This window comes from Canis lupus, chromosome 9, assembly GCF_011100685.1.
Source record: "Canis lupus familiaris isolate Mischka breed German Shepherd chromosome 9, alternate assembly UU_Cfam_GSD_1.0, whole genome shotgun sequence".
Taxonomy (NCBI): domain Eukaryota; kingdom Metazoa; phylum Chordata; class Mammalia; order Carnivora; family Canidae; genus Canis; species Canis lupus.
In genome coordinates, this window is record NC_049230.1 from 4,821,970 (window position 1) to 4,839,708 (window position 17,739).

The 17,739-nt window shown below is 56.0% G+C and overlaps 1 protein-coding gene across 3 annotated transcripts in view; it reads right to left on the bottom strand.

The window, feature by feature from the left end:
- Positions 1-17,739, bottom strand: part of MGAT5B (alpha-1,6-mannosylglycoprotein 6-beta-N-acetylglucosaminyltransferase B) — a 72,332-nt gene that overhangs the window by 37,451 nt on the left and 17,142 nt on the right. For all 3 annotated transcript variants that reach the window (XM_038546505.1, XM_038546503.1, XM_038546504.1), the window contains exons 4-8: positions 6,724-6,839; positions 6,143-6,216; positions 4,978-5,148; positions 4,023-4,187; positions 2,997-3,166 (exon numbers count right to left, since the gene is read on the bottom strand). In XM_038546505.1, the coding sequence (XP_038402433.1) occupies positions 2,997-3,166; positions 4,023-4,187; positions 4,978-5,148; positions 6,143-6,216; positions 6,724-6,839 (696 nt within the window). The remainder of the gene's footprint in view (positions 1-2,996; positions 3,167-4,022; positions 4,188-4,977; positions 5,149-6,142; positions 6,217-6,723; positions 6,840-17,739) is intronic.

Below are 17,739 nucleotides of genomic sequence, written 5' to 3' on the forward strand. Positions count from 1 at the left end.
TCATCATTTGCAAACATTAGCAGCATTCTGCTCCACAGTGTTGATGCATCTATGTCTTCTGTTCAGAAGGAGCTGGGGGTGAGCAGCAATGTGTGCTGGCGGGTGGCGAGTGGGCACACACAGCCCTGAAGTGGCCCGCACAATGTGAACAGCTTGGTCTGACGATAAAATGCCACCAGGGTGAGAGCCACAGTGAGGGACATGCTGGTTCCCTTTCCCAGCGCTGAGAAGCTCATCTACGGGTTTAGCACCAGCACTCGGGGACAGCTCCCCACCCAGGTCCTTCCCACTGGGGGGACATTCAGCCAGATTTGGGAGGGGGTGTTTCTCTTCCCAGGTGGCACCTCTTCCCCCAGAACCCACTGCCTGCAATCTGGGATTGTGCTTCCCAATACTGCCACAATCGTGCAGCCCATCATTACTCCCTGTCACCTTCTCCTTCTCTATATACTGTTCCTCTCTGAAGACACTTTTCAACTTTCCTAGGCCTACTGGAAAAGTTCATCAGCCTATAAGAATGACTCCAGTGGTGTGAATTGCAAGCCATGGGCATAAAAACCTTCAAACCAGTAGGTTATTTAGTGGTCTCCCCCTACTCAATACAGCTGGTCCTAGTACTGCCCTCCGATCAAGGTCATGAGAAGCACTCCTTGATTTACTGGCAGGCTCCAAGTTGCAGGGGAAAACTGCAGGGGCTGAGTAGCTGCCCGAGACCACGCTGACCTAAGACTGTCAATGGCTTTGTCCCCATCAGCATCATCCTCTCTCCAACACTCCTGTGCTATGGAGCACCAGCATTCATGGCCAGGACAAAATGCTGATCAGAGAGAGACATCTAGAAGCAACAGACCATCAAGATGATGGGTGGGCTCTGGACAAGAATGACATTTTAGCTTGAAAACCACCCTCAGGGAATCTCTGGGTGGCTCAGCAGTTTGGCGCCTGCCTTCGGCTCAGGGTGTGATCCTGGAGTCCCAGGATCGAGTCCCACATCAGGCTCTCTGCATGGAGCCTGCTTCTCCCTCTGCCTTTGTCTCTGCCTCTCTCTCTCTCTCTCTCTTTCTGTGTGTGTGTGTGTGTGTGTGTGTCTTTCATGAATAAATAAATAAAATCTTAAAAAAAAGAGAAAAAGAAAAAAAAAGAAAACCACCCTCAGAGTAAGTTAATAGGCTGGTGAAGAAAAGTCGATTTGTAGGCAACAACTCTGGGGCCTTTCTTAGTCATGTCTTATGAGAAAGAGGAATAGAAATCCACAAAGCACAAACCCCTAACCATAAAGAAAAAGAAAAAGATCACTGGCTTTAATTACATTAAATTAAGGCTTCTGTTCCTTGGGCTCCACCAGGGAGTGGGGTGGAGAAAGAAATGACAAAGACAAGCCACAAATTAGCAGAATATTTTTAAAAAGATATAAATTGCATGGGCTTTATATCCATCATATATAAAGAACATCTACAACTCAATAAAGAAAACATACACGACCAAGCAGAAAGATGGGCAGATGACATGAGTGGGCATTTCATCAAGAGGAGAGAAGGATAAGTAAATGACAGAATGCTCAGCTTCAATAGTTGTCCAGGAAATGCAAGTTAAGAACCTAACAAGGTATCATGACACCACCCGACACCCTCAATTAGGAAATCTAATACCCCTACTTATGGGTGACAACCTGGCCACTGGGAATCTCCAATGAGTGGGGCTAAATTGGGCCATCACTCAGGAAAATAACTGGCATTACCTTACAAAGCTGAATTTTCACACAACATCAGTTCCGGCAATCGTACACTTTATACTGAAGAGAAACTCAGTCTACACCCAGGAGAAACTGTGACACAGGTACCCCATGTACAAGAACATCTACCATAGCATCACTCAAAACAACTTACAAAAGCAGGGAGAACATGCCCACAGTGTAAACACTGGAAAATAATTATGGACCATCCATATAATGAAATCTCATACAGCAGTGAAATTGAACAAAAGAGAGCCCCATGGAACAACATGGATGAATCTTTGAAACATAATAGTGGGTGAAGAAAGCAAGTCTCAAGCATTACATACAGTAGATGCCATTGACACAAAGCCCAAAGCAAATAAAACTAAACCATATACTATTAATGAATAAACCTGAGTATGAAAACAAAAGAAAGAAAATCTGATGTAAAAACAAAGAAATAATAAACACAAAATCCAAGTTGCAAGTTTCCTCTAGGGGGAAGCAGAGGGATTCATGAGAGAAGGGGCACCAGGTGGACACAAGAGTCCTGGGAATATTTTTTCTTTAGATTGGATCACAGAATCATGGGAGAACCCCATCCTAACACTTCGTAATAACATCTGTTACAGACATTTTTGTGTGTATCAAATATCATAGAAGAAATGATAAATAAATGAAGGAAAACGGTCTATATTTCTATATCCCACAAATGCAGCAGTTAAACCTAATCAGACTTGCATGCAGGCATGCACACACACCCACACACACGCACACACACACACAACCCCACGCCCTCTCGTCACCATTTCCCACCTGCAAGAACATCAGGGGGACTCTGGAAAGGGAAGCGTCGGGGAAGGGACAGGCATCATAGGCCCACCTCATCACCGTGCAGGTCTTACCAGCCCCCAGAATAGGCCCAGGAAGGAGCCAGTTCCAGAAGAAAACCCCCAAGGCTCCACCAGGATGGCAGGCATATAAGACACCATCTACATGACACGGCTCAATTCCCCACACCAATATTTGTCAGCCACTGAGTGCAAATGCTGGGACACCTGTTGGCCCAAGATGGAGACACGGACCTTTGAACAGCACCATGCAAATATGCCTCCTTGGTGCATCCCAAACATGACCAGGTACCAATGTGGAGGAGGAGGAGGAAATTAGGAATGTCACTATCCACTGTATACCACAGGAAGCCTCCCAGGGCCCTGCAGGTGGAGCAGGGGCTCCTGGGAGACAGCTTCCCCTTCCTCCCCTCCCCTCCCCCGGCACTCACCTCTGCAGCTCCTTCAGGGACACTGTGATCCGCAGGCCATGGCCCAGGACATAGAGAGTGGCCAAGATGTCTGCCCACTGCACCATCTCCCCCAGAGGCCCGCCCTTTAGCACCCTTGGGCTGAAGACGTCACCAGACTCCTCCGTCAGGAAGCCGATGTGAACGAGGATCTGGGGAGGACACAGGGTCAGCGTGGAGGAGCAGTAGCACTTGCCCTGCCACCCCCAGGGAGACCCGGCCAGCAGCGGTCGCTGTCTCCAGGCTGGGCCTGGGCAGGCGCTTTCTGGCATCAGCAGGGGGACCAAGAGGCAGAGTGACCACACTGGGCACTGGGGATCAAAGTGAACAAGATGGTCACGTCCCGCCTTCAAGGCGCTTACGTTCCAGATGGAAGAGGTAGACAACAGTAAACACAGACAAGAGATATATTCATGAAATGAGAGGGACTCTGAAAGAAATAAACAGGTGATGTGAAAGTCAGGTAAATATTTATTGGATGGATGGATGGATGGATGGATGGATGGATGGATGGATGATGGATGGGTGGGTGGACAGATGGATGGATGTGAATGGAGAGATGGGTGGATGGATAGATGCGTAGATGGATAGATGGGTGGATGGATGGGTGGGTGAATAGATGGGTAGATGGACAGATGGGTAGATGGATGGGTAGGTGGACAGATGGATGGATGAACCTACAACCTCCCGCAAACAGGCTACATTATTCCCAATATTCCAGGCAAATGGCATGATTTTTCTGCCTGAATAGAACAAGACATCTACAGAACACAGAGCCCCTAAGTGGTGGAGCGGAGGGTTTGTCATTCTACCCCAAACCTGAAAAGGGCCAAGGGCCACCACATGCATCTATCCTGGACTCTGCCTCCCTTGCCCCAGCTGAAATCCAAATAAATTCCATAAAACCTTTTCAAGGGCGGACCCGGTGCCCACTTGGAGGCCTGGGGCCCTGAGCTCATTTCCTAAGCTCTCTGGGCTCAGCAACCTGAAAGCACAGAGAAGTAGTACCTGCTTCTGGTCCCTCCAGGCGCTTCCCAGCTTCCGTGCCAGCCGCTGGGCAGCCAGCGCCCACTGGGCCGTGAGCCGCTTGGTCCGTTTCTTCATGAAGATTAGAGACTCCTTTCCACTGCCCATCAGCTCCAGGAGGTGGGACAGGTTGCTCCGGAAAACTGCCTGGAGGGGGGCCCAGACATGGGTTCTCCAGCCCTCAGCCCCGCAGCCGCGCCACCATGGTCACCTGCTGCCTGGGGGCAGGGGCCGGCACCCTCCCTGGGAGGCTGGGGCGTACTCTAGCTTCTCCTGCCCTGTATAAGGGCCTGCCAGCCCCCACAGTCGGGGAGCCCTGCTCTCACCCACCAGCACCAACCCCCCAGCCAAGCCTGCCTCAGCCCAGCCCTGGTCATCCTTCTGTCCCGAGCCCTTTTGTGTGTGTGTGTGGTGGGGGTAGTTAGCAATGACAGTTCCCAGGGGTCTCAGGTGCTACACGGAGGCCGCGAGGGTGCTGGTCAGAGCTGGCGCTGGGACGGCAGGGAGGCTGGGCCCCCTGAGTGGAGCTGGAGTAACTGGATGCCCTGAACAAATTAACTGCACTCCCTAGACCTCAGAGTCGCCATCTGTTGTGTGCCCGCATAAGGGACCGCTGGGAGGTTTACGTACAAATGAAGTGTCTGGAAGCCTTCCAGGAACGACAGCTATCGTTACTATTATTCTAGTCCGTTTAGGGGGTGCCTCCAGGGCCCCAGCTGGCCCCTCAGGTAGGCCGAGTTCTGCAACATCGCCAGAAGGTGGGACGGCATAGTCAGGCTGGCAGGCTGGGACGTGCCCCCCACCAGGCACAGCTGGTCAGCCTCATTTTACCAGGGGCAAAGGGGTCCTCCTGCTGTCTCTTAAGGATGCCCCGCCTGAGGAGGCCGGATGACCTGTCCACCAGCCCCTCATGGGCCCACCCACTTCCCAGGCCTACCTGGACTTTGGGGAGGGGCTTTGGGGCCGTCTGGGTGGCCGTCTGGTTCCTCCAGGGCAGTGGGGGACAGAACCACTCAACCTCGCTGAGGTAGATGAGGAAGGAGCACTCGGTGCCGTCCACCCCGAAAAAGGCGTAGCAGGGGTCAGAGGTCCAGCGGGCACGCATCCACTGTGGAGAGGGCCAGCCTAGGACCAGGGTGCTGGCACCAACCCCCGCCCCCCGGCAGGCTCTTGGCAGGCACGTCCTTGGGGACCCGGTCCCTCAGGACAGGGCCTCTGGGGCACACATTTAGAGATGCAGCAAGGGCCAGAAACAGAGAAGACAGAGACTGGACCCGGCCCTGTACCCTGGTCACTGGGAACCTCAGGGAAGGCCGAACAGGACCACCATTCCCCAGGCCCAGAAAGAGGAGGACCCTGGGAAAATAAGGCCAGGTCCCCACACACTCAGGGAAAGCTCCAGGGCAAACAGCGGGAGACGCGGCAGCTCAGGGCCTGGCTGGTCTCCACTGGGAGCAGGTTCCATTGAGGCCAAGGTCAGGAGCAGCCTCCAAGGACAGGAGGGCTGGAGCCAGAGCGGGCCCCGCCCACAGTGATCCCCACATGTCACCGAGGAAGGGGCCTGCTGGGGCCACTGCTCTACCCTCTGAGGGGGTTCAGAACCAGTGAGGAGCTGGCTTCTATGGTGTGGGCTGCATTCCCAGATGGACGGGCTCCATGCAGCCATGGGCCCCTGGAAGGGAGCCCCCAGAGGTGGAGCTATCTCAGTCCAGCTGGTTGCAAGGATGGGGAGGGATGGGGAGACAGGCCCACTCAAGAGATCTAGGCTTTGTCTGAATGTGTTGGGACACAGGCTGCTGGAGGGGTTATTAACCGTTTGTTTGCAGGAAATCTGTTTACTGAAAACCCTGAAACATGATCATCCGAGGTAACTTGGGTTGGTGGGCCAGGCAGACGGCCCAAGCAGAGAGGCGGTCACCCCACTGAGGCTGGCCTCTGCCAGCGGGTACCAGGGTCAGGGGCCGGGGGCCGGGCAGAGAAGTCCTCACTAGCAGAGACATCCCTGCCAGGAGCAGAACCTCAGAGCTAGTCTGGGGCAGGGTCCCCAAAGAGGAGGCTGCCCCTGGGTCACTTCTACCCCCGTCCTCAGCCCCGGGCCTCACCTCCACCTTCCCTGAGCAGTCAGGGAACTTGGGGTCACTGGGCGCCTCGCACTGGTCCCGCCGGCCTTCTGACACTGCAGGGGGAGAGAAGGTCAGCTTGCTGAGGACCTGGGTCTAGCAAGGAGCCCAGTGACGGGTGGGAGAGGCCTGGTCTGCAGGGGGAGAGGTTAGCTCGGGAGCACCTCTCCCTTGAGTCTTCTCACCTGAAAGGCCACCTGCCAGGGGGTCCCCAAGCCTGAGCTCCCTCCCCTCCTCTGCCACTGGCCACCACCCTCCACACGGGCTTTGGAACCAGTGAGGAGCTGGCTTGAATGGCTATGACCAGGGTCTCGCTAGGCAGACCTCAAGCACCTGCCCAAATGTAACCCTCTGGGGGGGCCCCCAGTCTGCTGCTCCCCACATCAAGAAAAATGGAAGGGGCCACCTGGAGATTCCAGGACTTCTCAGAGCAGGTCACGGTGGGGTGAACCCCAAGTCACCCCGCTTAGAGCCTGAGGCAGGAGCCAGGAGAGCGGCTGTGGGGAGCGGGCAGGGCCACCCGCACGCCGGCCTCCCAGGGGCAGAGGGGCCCGGGCCCCCACCCTTGCTGTGCAGGAGCAGGCTGTGGCGCAGGATCTGGTCCACCTTCACGGCGATGTCCGAGACGTTCTGGGCGATGGCCTGGATCCGCTCCATGAGGCCGGCCCCGGGGGCAAACCTAGGGACAGAAGCCGGGGCGGAGTCGGTGGCCTTCGGGAGGCCCTGGTGCACGAGCACGAGCGAGGGCAGCCGCCGGGCAGCGCTCCTGGCACCCGGAGGCCGCCCCAGGATGAACCGAAACGCCGAGCCGGACAGCGCTGGGCGTGGAGGCGGAGGCGTGTGCACGCTCCACCCCGGCTGGGGTGCGGGGGATTCTCGAACCATCCATGGGACACACGCAGCCGCGCAGGCCAGGCATGTTGCACGTTCATGCCCACGTGTGTGCGCCCCCCGCGCACCAAGGGGCAACGACTGCGGCTACAGCAAGCAGAGGGGCTCGTGCCAGAGCCCGGAGGGGACCTGGCCCGGGACCCCCAGGCGATGGGGGCCCTTTCCCGGGCATGGCCCGCGGCCCCGAGTCTGGTTCTCTGTTTCCTCCCGGAGGGGCTACATTGTGCCCAAATAAATTCCACCCAAAGCAGCCTGGGGACTTGCCAACTATTAAGCCTCTAGTAAATTATCGTTGGGCTCCTGGGCATGAATCCCTCCCAGGATCTGAAACGCATTTACTGCCACTAACATCACAGCCCTCCACCCTCCAATACTCGCCTTGCCTTTATTTTTGGAGAATTTATTTCCTGCGGTTGATTACTACTCAACCCTCAGAGAAGTTTACGAGACGCCACCCACAGGATTTATCTCATTGCAGAGGCCTGCGCGGAGATGGACCCCACTCCGGCCGTGCGGGGGCTTCCTCCACACGTCGCTTGCTCTCCCCGACACGTTAATTCTGTTCCTTCGCACTTGGCACTCGGCCCTCGGGCTCTGCGCACCCTGTTTAAGCTCCATCTACCCCGTTATGAGGACGGGGGCTTTACTGCCCCACAAAATGGGAATTACAGGAAGGAGGTGTCCCCTCGGGTGATCTGTCCACATGTCCCCTCGGGCCACCCTCCTCTCCCGCCACCACTGCCACCTCCTGCAAGGAGAGGACGAGCTGTGGCCCCATCCCCAGAGGGTGTGGGAGACAGGTGGGGACAAGGCAGACGTGGGCACAGGGAGGGTAGCAGGAAGGGGCAGACGAGCCCTCGATGCACACACATGTATGTACACACACACACTCAATCCCGTCAACTCTCAAAACCAAACTACTGGAAGGTGGCATGCCTCTCTCGGCTCCCTGTGGCCACCGTAACAGCACCACAAATTCATCCTCTCACAGTTCTGGAGGCCGGAAGTCCAAAATCAACATGTCAGCAGGGTGGGTTCCGTCTGGGGGCCCCGAGGGAGACTCCCCCAACTTCTGGGCGCATCACCCAGCCTCTGCGTGCTATCACTCGGCCTTCTGTGCGTGTCCAGATTCTCCCATGGTGCAGGGACCCGGTCACTGGACTAGCCCCCCCCTCCATCCAGTTGACCCCATCTTAATCTGATCACATCTGCCAAGGCCTATTTTCAAGTCAGATCACATTCAGAGGCACCGGGCTTCAGGCGTCGACTTATCTTTCTGGAGGACACAACTGGCCTTCTGTTAGATTACAGATAAGAGGGAGGGGCTAAAAGATGATGCTCCTTTTGCTCAGAGTCCCCAGACAGCAGGGGAATAGGAACAGTCCTCCTCGGTCTTCAGGTGGCCGAGGAAGGCCATGGGGAAGAGCGCGGTGGGCATTGCCCTTTACAGTGAACCAGAAAAAGAGCTGAAGATCCGCCTCTTAGGAGCTGTGTGACCCTGGGCGAGTCACTTGGCCTCTCTGTGCCTCATGGTCATTCTCTAAAAACGTAGGCCTGCACGCGGAGGCCGCTGTTGCTGGTGGCGTGGTGTGGCTGATGCCAAGGCCGAAGGGGCTGGGGCCAGGCCGGCGGCTCTTCTCTACCCTCTGACCCCAAAGGAGCCTTTGTAGACACTTTCCCCCCACTCACTGTCCTCTGTGAAAAGTTCAAACCAGGGGATCCCTGGGTGGCTCAGTGGTTTAGCACCTGCCTTCGGCCCAGGGTGTGATCCTGGAGACCCAGGATCGAGTCCCACGTCGGGCTCCCTGCATGGAGCCTGCTCCTCCCTCTGCTTCTCTCTCTCTCTCTCTCTCTGTGTGTGTGTCTCTCATGAATAAATAAATAAAATCTTTAAAAAAAAGAAAAGTTCAAACCAGGGACATGCTGCTGTTCTGTTTACACACTGCAGTCTGCGGGGGGCCACACGTCTAAGATCATTTCCTTCTCAAGAACCAGGAGGCTTCACCTCTGGCGGGGGGGGGTGGGTGGTGGTGGTGACAGGTACCCGCAGAGGATGCCCCCCTTAAGCAGGGAAGGAGCCCGAGGACCTGACGTCTGGGTTGGGCTCCGCAGTCAGTTCCAGGGAGCCTCCTGGAGTTGCCTTCCCTGCTGACCTGCGGGGACAGGACAGACACCCCTCTGCCCGGAAGGGACGTTCAGCCGACACCAGGAGGTGGCCACCGTGTGGGAGGCCAGAAGCTCGTGGCTGCTGGGTCAGGGCTGGTGCTGAGCATGGGTGGCCGAGGAGCTCAGGGGGTGCTCCCGGGCAGGGAAGGGCCAGGTACGCCCGCCCCCACAACCTCTAACCAGAGACCCCAGGGCACAAACAACCCTTGTCAGGGATCGAGCAGGACCCCCGCAGGTCCTGCTGGACTTTAAAAGGGACCCCACCCCACTTTAGGCCTCCCGGAAGGTGCCTCTCCCTCAAGGCTCTGCTCCATCCACCCTCCGGGAGCCAGATCGCTCCTCCGAGCCCCCTAGATGCTGGGCTGTGGTGGCAAGTGGCTGGCTTGCAACCCCCTGGAGGCCTGGGGCTCCTGGCCGGCTCAGTCGGTAGAGCACGTGACTGTTGATCTTGGGGTTGTAGGCTGGAGTCTCACGCTGCGTGTAGAGATTACTTAAAAATAAAATCTTTTTTTTTTTTTTTTAGATTTTATATATTTGAGAGGGAGTGAGAGACAGTACACAAGCAGGGGCAGAGGGAGAGGAAGAAGCAGGCTCCCTCTGTTGAGTAGCTTGATCCCAGGACCCCAGGATCATGACCTGAGCTAAAGGCAGATGCTTAACTGACTGAGCCACCCAGGTGCCCCCAAAATAAAATCTTTGAAAGAGAAACAAAAAGGAAATAAAAGAAACCCCCAGTCGAGTCCTGCGTCCTCAAGGACAGGAACGTGCTTCTGGATGGAGCCTGGCACTGCCCAGCATGGGCTACATGCCCAGAGCTCCATCCCTGAGCTGGGCTGAGTAGCCTCTCCCGCGCCCCCTCCCCCAGATTCACATCCACCAAGAACCGCAAAATGTGACCTTATTTGGAAATAGGGTCTTTGCAAATGTAATTAGTTGAGATGAGGTCATGCTGAATGAGATGGGGCCTCAGTGCAGTCCCTGGTGTCCTCATGAGAAGGCCACGGGAAGGCGTGCTGCAGAAGGCCACCATGGGACGGCGGAGGCAGAGACCGCAAGGACCTGGGTGTGCAAGGAAGGATCCCTGGAGGCTTCAGAAGGAACAAGGCCCCGCTGATGCCTGGATTGCAGACTTCAGCCCCCAGAACTGAGAGAGGAAATAATTTTTATTGTTTTAAGCCATCCAGTTTGTGGTCATTTTTTTTTTTTTTATGGCAGCCCTAGGAAATTGATGTATCACTGTCTGCAGCACTGAGGGGAAATGGGTTTTAGACCGTCCCAAAAGGACAGTCTGGGTTCTCCTGGGCCCCCGTGTCAGGAACGTCTCTCCAACCCATGCTCCTCTCCCTGAAGCCCAAGTGAGCCTGCAGCTACTTTGACCAGAGATGAGCAGCTGGAGACCACGCGTGACATCTCGAGCCCCGGGTGGGTGACTCCCCATGTTATTCAGAAATTGGGAAGAGTGAGGGCTTCAGAGTCAGAGGTCCTGGACTCACATCCTGACTCCACCAGACAGCTATGTGACCTTGGGCAAGTTACCTAACCTGTCTGAACTCCGGGGCGTAGCTCCTGTAACAGCTGAAGAACCTCAACTACCTCCGAGGATGAGACACAAGGCCGAGGGTCACATGCTCAGCATATAGTAGACACTCAGTAAATGCTCGAGACGCTTTCATGTCCCAGCCACAGCCACCACTCCATCCCCCAAAGGAAGGACCATGTGTCCGACCACAGAACAAGGCACTTCACTTTTTGGAGGATGTTCATACTATAAGCGTTTCCTGGGGAGCATCACCAGTGGGGGCTCTGAAGAGGGCAGGTGGCTTCGGTCTGATTTCCCAAGCTCAGCGTGTTCAAAACAGAATGACTCGGCGTCACTGGTGTTAAACTGGACTTAGCATCCGTGCGGTACTTTCTATTTTCAAATAATCTATGATTAGCCCTCTCTCCCTGGGTGCTCTTTAAAAACTGACAGTGAAAATAGATGCCTCAGGAGATGGCAGACCACAGCAGGGCCGTGGCCGGGGAAGCGTGAAGAAGGGGAGGAGAGCAGGAAGTCAGGGTGCTCCCATCGGCGGGGCGCCAGACAATTCTCTGGACAACATCATGGTTCTTTTGAACAGCCCTTTGTACAGAGGAGGAAACCAAGGCCCAGCAAGGCTGAGTTACTTGCTCAGCGCCACATGGCTACTATGTGGAAAAATCAGCTATCAGTTCACCTGCAAGGGGTCTGTGCCTAGGGGTGGGCATGAGGGCAGGACTTCAGGACCAAGGCCTTGATCTAGGGAGTGACATCATGGGGGTGGACCCCTCAGTATGGTTTTATTGTGTTTTTTTTTTTTCAACATTTTATTTATTCATGAGACACAGAGAGAGAGAGGCAGAGACACAGGCAGAGGGAGAAGCAGGCTCCATGCAGGGAGCCCGATGAGGGACCCGATCCTGGGACCCCGGGTCACACCCTGAGCTGAATGAAGGCAGATGCTCAACGTGCTGAGCCACCCAGGCGTCCCCCTCAGTACGGTTTTGCACCCGCACTCCCACCCCCGGCTACTGGCGAAGGCTGAAAGAGCTGTAGCAGGAGGCTTCTCCCTGTCAGCACGAATCCTAACCCCGTAGGATCTGTTACCAGGGTACAGACCTTGGATTGTGGGTGCAAGGCAGGGGGACCTCGGGGACAGATGCCCGCAGCCTTTCTCAGCTGAGTACCCTGTCTCCCTGCTGCTGGTGCAAGTGATGGCGGGCTCTTTGATCCTCCCTACTGGTTGCTTATTTTTAATTCCTTTCCTGTTTTATATTTGGTGCGTGCATTTGGTGGTCAAGCCAGAGGCGCCTGACCCGATGGCCTTGTGAGGCACGGCCTGAGTGGGAGTGGGAGACCCAGGGCCGCGTCAGGGTGGGTGGGAAGACGGCCACCCAGAGATTTGGGAGAGGCTCTGCACGGAGGCGTCTTTGCCCTTCACCCTGTAGCAGCGGGTTACTCCTGGCAAGGCCTGGCAGCTCCCATGGCTCCCCACGGCTCCCCACGGCTCCCCACGGCATGATCAGCAAGAGGAGGGTGAGGTTCTTGGCCCCACCCTGTAGGCTGCGGCTGCCAGGCAGGGGCAAGAAGGAAGGGGGCCTTCTGCATTATCAGGAGCTCTCAGGGCCAGCGGGACTTTGGGTCAGATGGGTGCCACCATCCCTCCCAGCTGGGCAGACATTCCACGAAGCATCACGGGACTTTGTCCCTTGTCACCCCTGACAAATGTGGCGTGGTCACATGGTTGCCGCGGCTCTCAGGACCACAGGGCCATGCAGACCATGCAGGCCGGGCCCCGTCCCCTCCAGGTCTGCCGTCTGGGCCAGGCCTTTCCTTGCCTGAGCCAGTTCCCTCACCCGGGAATCACAGGCCTGGGTGGGCCTTATCTCACTGGGCCGCTGGTCAAGGTCAACGTACATAACCAGCGTCCGCTGGAGGAGCTGCTTTCACTATTGGTCATCATTAACTATTAGCACTGCTGTTTCAGCCAGCTCCGCGAGAGTCCGCTGGAAGCCAGGGCACAGTCCTCGGGCCTGAGGGCCACCCCGCGTGGCGCTGGCTGGAGAGGCCCTGCCCTGTCTCCCAGCAAACGTGCCCGAGTGGCCCGAGCCGGCCTGAGACACAAAGTTGGCCAAGAGCTGACAGGACAGAAATGGGAAGAGGGGAAGCAATGTCCCGGGATCCGCTGGCACCTCCTGAGGCCACCACTGCTCTTGTCACACAGGAAAAGAGCCAACAGGTGCCCCCCACACCACGGGCTCCTAGGTGCCCTGCCCCAGTGGGCCCAGACCCATCACGTTGCCTCTCTGGGGACACCGCGGCCCTGAGAACCTGCCCGGGGTTAGGAAGTAGCACACCTCAGAGCCCTGCCAGCCCTGCCTCTTACTGCACCGAGGGGAAACTGGCCAGGAAAAGACAAAATGACATCAGTGACGTCCCCGAGGTTGCTTTTGGGCTGGGGATGGAGCAAGGGACTCAGACCCTGGCTCTCTGCGCCAGACCTTGCTCCTTCCTGCAGCGTTTGCAAAACAGTGAAGCACACCCAGAGCTCGAGACGCGTGGCCCTGTGATTTCTGCACACCTACTAAGCACCAGGCATCCCACCAGTCGTTTCTTACTTGAGAAGTGAAAGAAGGCCAAGCCAGGCCTCTGGTCAGCCCACTCCCCACCCCCGGGGAGCCACTCGGAGAGGCTCTGGTATCCATAGTATCCAAAGTTCTCCTGCCCAAGCACCCCTTATCTTGCACCCACAGACGGACCACCAGCCCCTCCTGCCCAAGCACCAGTGGCCTCCGGGAGCCCCCTGGCAGCCTGCCTCTGTCCCCCAAAGAGGCAGCCGGTCACAGGATGCTCTGTTCCCTCTACCACCTGGGGTCAGGGCCCCGCGGCCACTTCCCCTTGGGCCCAGCTCCAGCATCCATCCCATCAGGCCAGGCCCCCAAGAGGCCCCCGAAGGCCCCAGCCCCTCCCCTCAGCCCCTGAGGCAGTCACCCACTTGGCCCTCATTCCCTGGCCCCTTGAACAAGCTCTCCCGGACGCCCGCCCGGGGAAGGAGGTTTAATTTCATGTTCCTCCCATGATTTATGAGGATTGCATTCAATTAACAGAGTATTGATTCCGCGCAGCTGGCCGGCACGCTGGCTGGGAGTTGTTATTTTATTATCAAACCAGCCGCTTTCCTTTTAAAACACAGGGAGACTCTGCACACGGGGGCCCACACGCACACTGACCGAGACGCACAGACACGTATGGCCAGAGACACGAGCGTCACAGACGGGGAGCTGCTCTGTGACTGTCCGTCTGTCCCCCCGTCTCTCACACACCGCATGGGATGTAAGGAACCCCTGCCCAGGGTCCAGTCTCCTCCTCGGCTTCTCTGGCCCCAGTCACCCCCATCCAGAGCCCCGGATGCTGTGGGGGGGTCCGGACGACACTGAGGACCTGCCAACCCCTCCTCAAGCAAGAGCAGAGAGCATTTGTCTCTCTTGCATCAAGAAATATATGTGCATTTATGGTAGATAGACAGACAGACAGACGGATGGATAATCTCCCCACCATTGACAGGAGCGCAGTCAGCGTCGAGCGGTGTGTGGTTTCCACACTGGGCGAAGGGATCGGTGCCCCATGCACACAGCAAGGCCAGGGTGTGGAAGCTGGACTGGGGGACACAGGAGCCCGAGTCCAGCTCCCACTCCTACACCCCAGGACCTGGCTTTTACCCGGAGGATTTTTTTTTAAAAATCCCCTATGTATCTTTTATTTAAGACCCGTTGAGATCCTACTGTAGAGGTGTACCTTGCCCATCTTACCCACAGCAAACGAGGTTGAGAACCTTTGTCTTTGTTAGGATGCTTAACCCGTTCACACTTATCCTCACGTTTGCTAGGTTCCTGCCCTGACCTTGTCACCCAGCTACCTGCGTCCCTTCCCACCCAGTCCGGCCTCCCTCCAGCCTTGGGGCCAGACAAGCGCCCGGATCTCATCCACCGGGAGGCTGTCCTGTCAGGGCCATAGGTGGGGTAAGCCTTTTATTTATTTATTCTTTACAGATTTTATTTATTTATTCGAGAGAGAGTGAGAGAGAGATCACAGAGGGAGATGAAGAGGGAGGGGGGAAGCCGACTTGCCGCTAAGCGAGCAGAGAGCCCGACACAGGCCTTGATCCCAAGCCCCCCCACCCCTGCAGAGATCATGACCTGAGCCGAAAGCGGACATTGAATTGAGCCCCCAGGTGCCCTAAGGCAACCCTTTGAAAGAAGCCCCCAAAGTTGTCTTCCCAGATTTTGGGTCCCCTCACCTGCCCCCCACACTCACGCAGACCCCCGAGGCTCCTCGCTCAGGCTGTAGGTGGCCGAGAATGTCTAGAAGCATTTTTGAGGTTTTTTTTTTTTAAAAAAAACTGAAAAACCCTTCATCTCTTTACCCACAAACAAGAATCTTGATCTGCTGTTTATTGTTACTTTATTTTTATTGATTTCTGCACACTGGTAATCCAACTCTGTTCATTATTATCTAACCTCCTCTTCACATTGTCACTTATCACTAAAATCCCCACATGTCCCTGTCAACCTCCTGTTTGATGGCAGCATAAGCCGCACCCAGCAGAGGCACCACGGTCTGCGTGCTGTGCCCTCGCCGGTGGACATTTAAATTGTTGCTCAAACTTTGTAGGTTTTGGCAAGATTTTATTTTAAGTCATCTCTACACCCAACACAGGGCTCGAACTCACAATCCCGAGATCAACATTTGCACACTCCACCGACTGAGCCAGCCAGGCACCACATTGCTCAAACTTTTTGACATTATAAAAAAGGTATTGGGACGCCTGGGTGGCTCAGTGGTTGCACATCTGCCTGTGGCTCAGGGCATGATCCCGGGGTCCTGGGATCGAGTCCTGCATTGGGCTCCCTGCAGGGAGCCTGCTTCTCCCTCTGCCTGTGTCTCTGCCTTTTCCTCTGTGTCTCTCATGAATAAATAAATAAAATCTTTTGAAAATTGAAATAAAAAAATAAAAATACAAAAGGAGTCAATGACCAAGATGTTCAGAAACATGTTCCTAAGTGAAGATTCTTCTCCTGAGCAGATTCCCAGCATGAAACGACCAGGTCGTTACAGGCCACAAGGCGGTGACCGGGCATTCCCAGGCGGGCCGACTCCTCAGGGTCCAGAATGGGAACTCGTCCAGGGTGGGGGTGGCCAGGACACACCTGGCTTCTGTCTCCCTGTCCTGTCGCACACAGTCCACACGCCCAAGTCCCCAGATTCACACGTAACAGAGCACCAAGGGCGCCCACAGCACCCTGCCTCTCCTTCCTTCCTCCAGCAAGTACTTATTGAACCCTGGGATCCAGAAATGAGACAGACAAAATCTCTGCCCTCACGGAGCATACGTTCCAGCTTGGGAGACAGACAGTGAACAAGCAAATCATGAAAATACACAGGGTGAGGTGGAATCTGGGAGGCTGGGTACAATTTGAAATAGGTCCCCAGGGAAGGACTCATTGGTGACATTTGAGTAAAAACTGGAGGAAGAGGAGGGAGAAAATGAATTCTTTCACCTGGCTAGATCTGAGGAAAGAGCATTCCAGGCAGAGGGCATGGCCTGTGCAAAGGCCCTGTGGCCAGAGGGAGACAGACCACTGTGCGACAGGAATAGAGAGGAGGCTGGTGGGCTGAAGCCCAGGGAGCAAGTGGGAAGATAGCAGGGCTGGGCACATGGGGGTCACAGGCCACTGGTGAGTGACTGGGAGCTTGGGGGAGGTGGGGAACAGAGGCGGCTCTTGACCAAATTAGTATTTTAAAATAATCTCTCTTTAAAATAAACAGTCGGAGGAGGGCAAGGGCGGTGGGCAAAGGGGAGAGCTGGGATTCTGGGCACACTCGGAGGGTGGGGACAGATTGCCGATGGGCTGGATACAAGTGAGAGACAGAAGGGTCAAGGCTGAGTCCCAGGCCCGAGTCTGCCCCTCACTGCAGGGCTCACCTGAAGTGGGCTCCTGGCGCTTCCAACCCAGCCCTGCGGTCCTGACTCCAGCTGCGCGCACGGCCGGGGGCCAGTTGCTCCCCCACCCCCAGCAGGGCCACTCTGAGAACAGGGCTCCAATTTTGGTTCCCCTGTGCCTGCTCCACCCATTCTAGAAACCCCGGCCCGGACGCCACACACGGTACAGGTCCAGCAGATACGGCCTCGTATTTGACTCGAATGAAAACAGCCCGGAATGTTGGTCGTCTTTGCTGTGGCAGAGAAGCCTTCTGGGAAATTCAGAGATCATTACTGTTTGGCTTTAGGATACATAATATGATGCCATTTGCAGCAAATCTGCAAATAACCCCTAATTAGGTTTTCCTAGGCTAAAAAAGCAAATTTGCTTTCCCTGAGGACACGGGTGGGAGGCAACAGTCCAGAAGCTTCCAGCAGGGCAGGAGTACAGTGGGGGGCTATTCAGGCCACAGATCATTTCGAAGTGAGATGAACAGAGTTTGCTGGAGACACAGCAGCATGCAGGTCCGCAGGACTCCCACCTGTCTGGCCCAGGTGGGTCGGTTTAGGGGGTTAAGGTGGGGCAGGGGCTGCAGTGTTTGTGCAGAGGGGAGACATGAGCAAGCAGCCCGCCCCCCCACACCCCCGCATGTCCTGGACACACCCACCATTTCTGTCCCCTGAAACCAGAAGCAACAATGTCCCTGAAATTTATGGCTCTGCCTATGGGGTTTGATGGGCTCTGCTGGTCTTGATGGATTGTTGCTATTTCCCGGGATGGAGCTAGGAGGTGGCACGGACTACTCCCTCCTAGGAGGAGAGGAAGGGCAGGGCAGGGGAGGGAGGGAGAAGCCAGGACTGGAGGAAACCAGAGAGACGTTGAAGGAGCTGACAGTGGCTCCCCCACCCCGTCCTGCCCCCAAAAGGCAGGCGACCTGACCCTCTGCCCTGCCACCCACAGCAGGCTGCTCAGCGGAGGGAGGGCCAGGCCGGTCCTCTGCCCTCACCCTGATGCACAGCCCC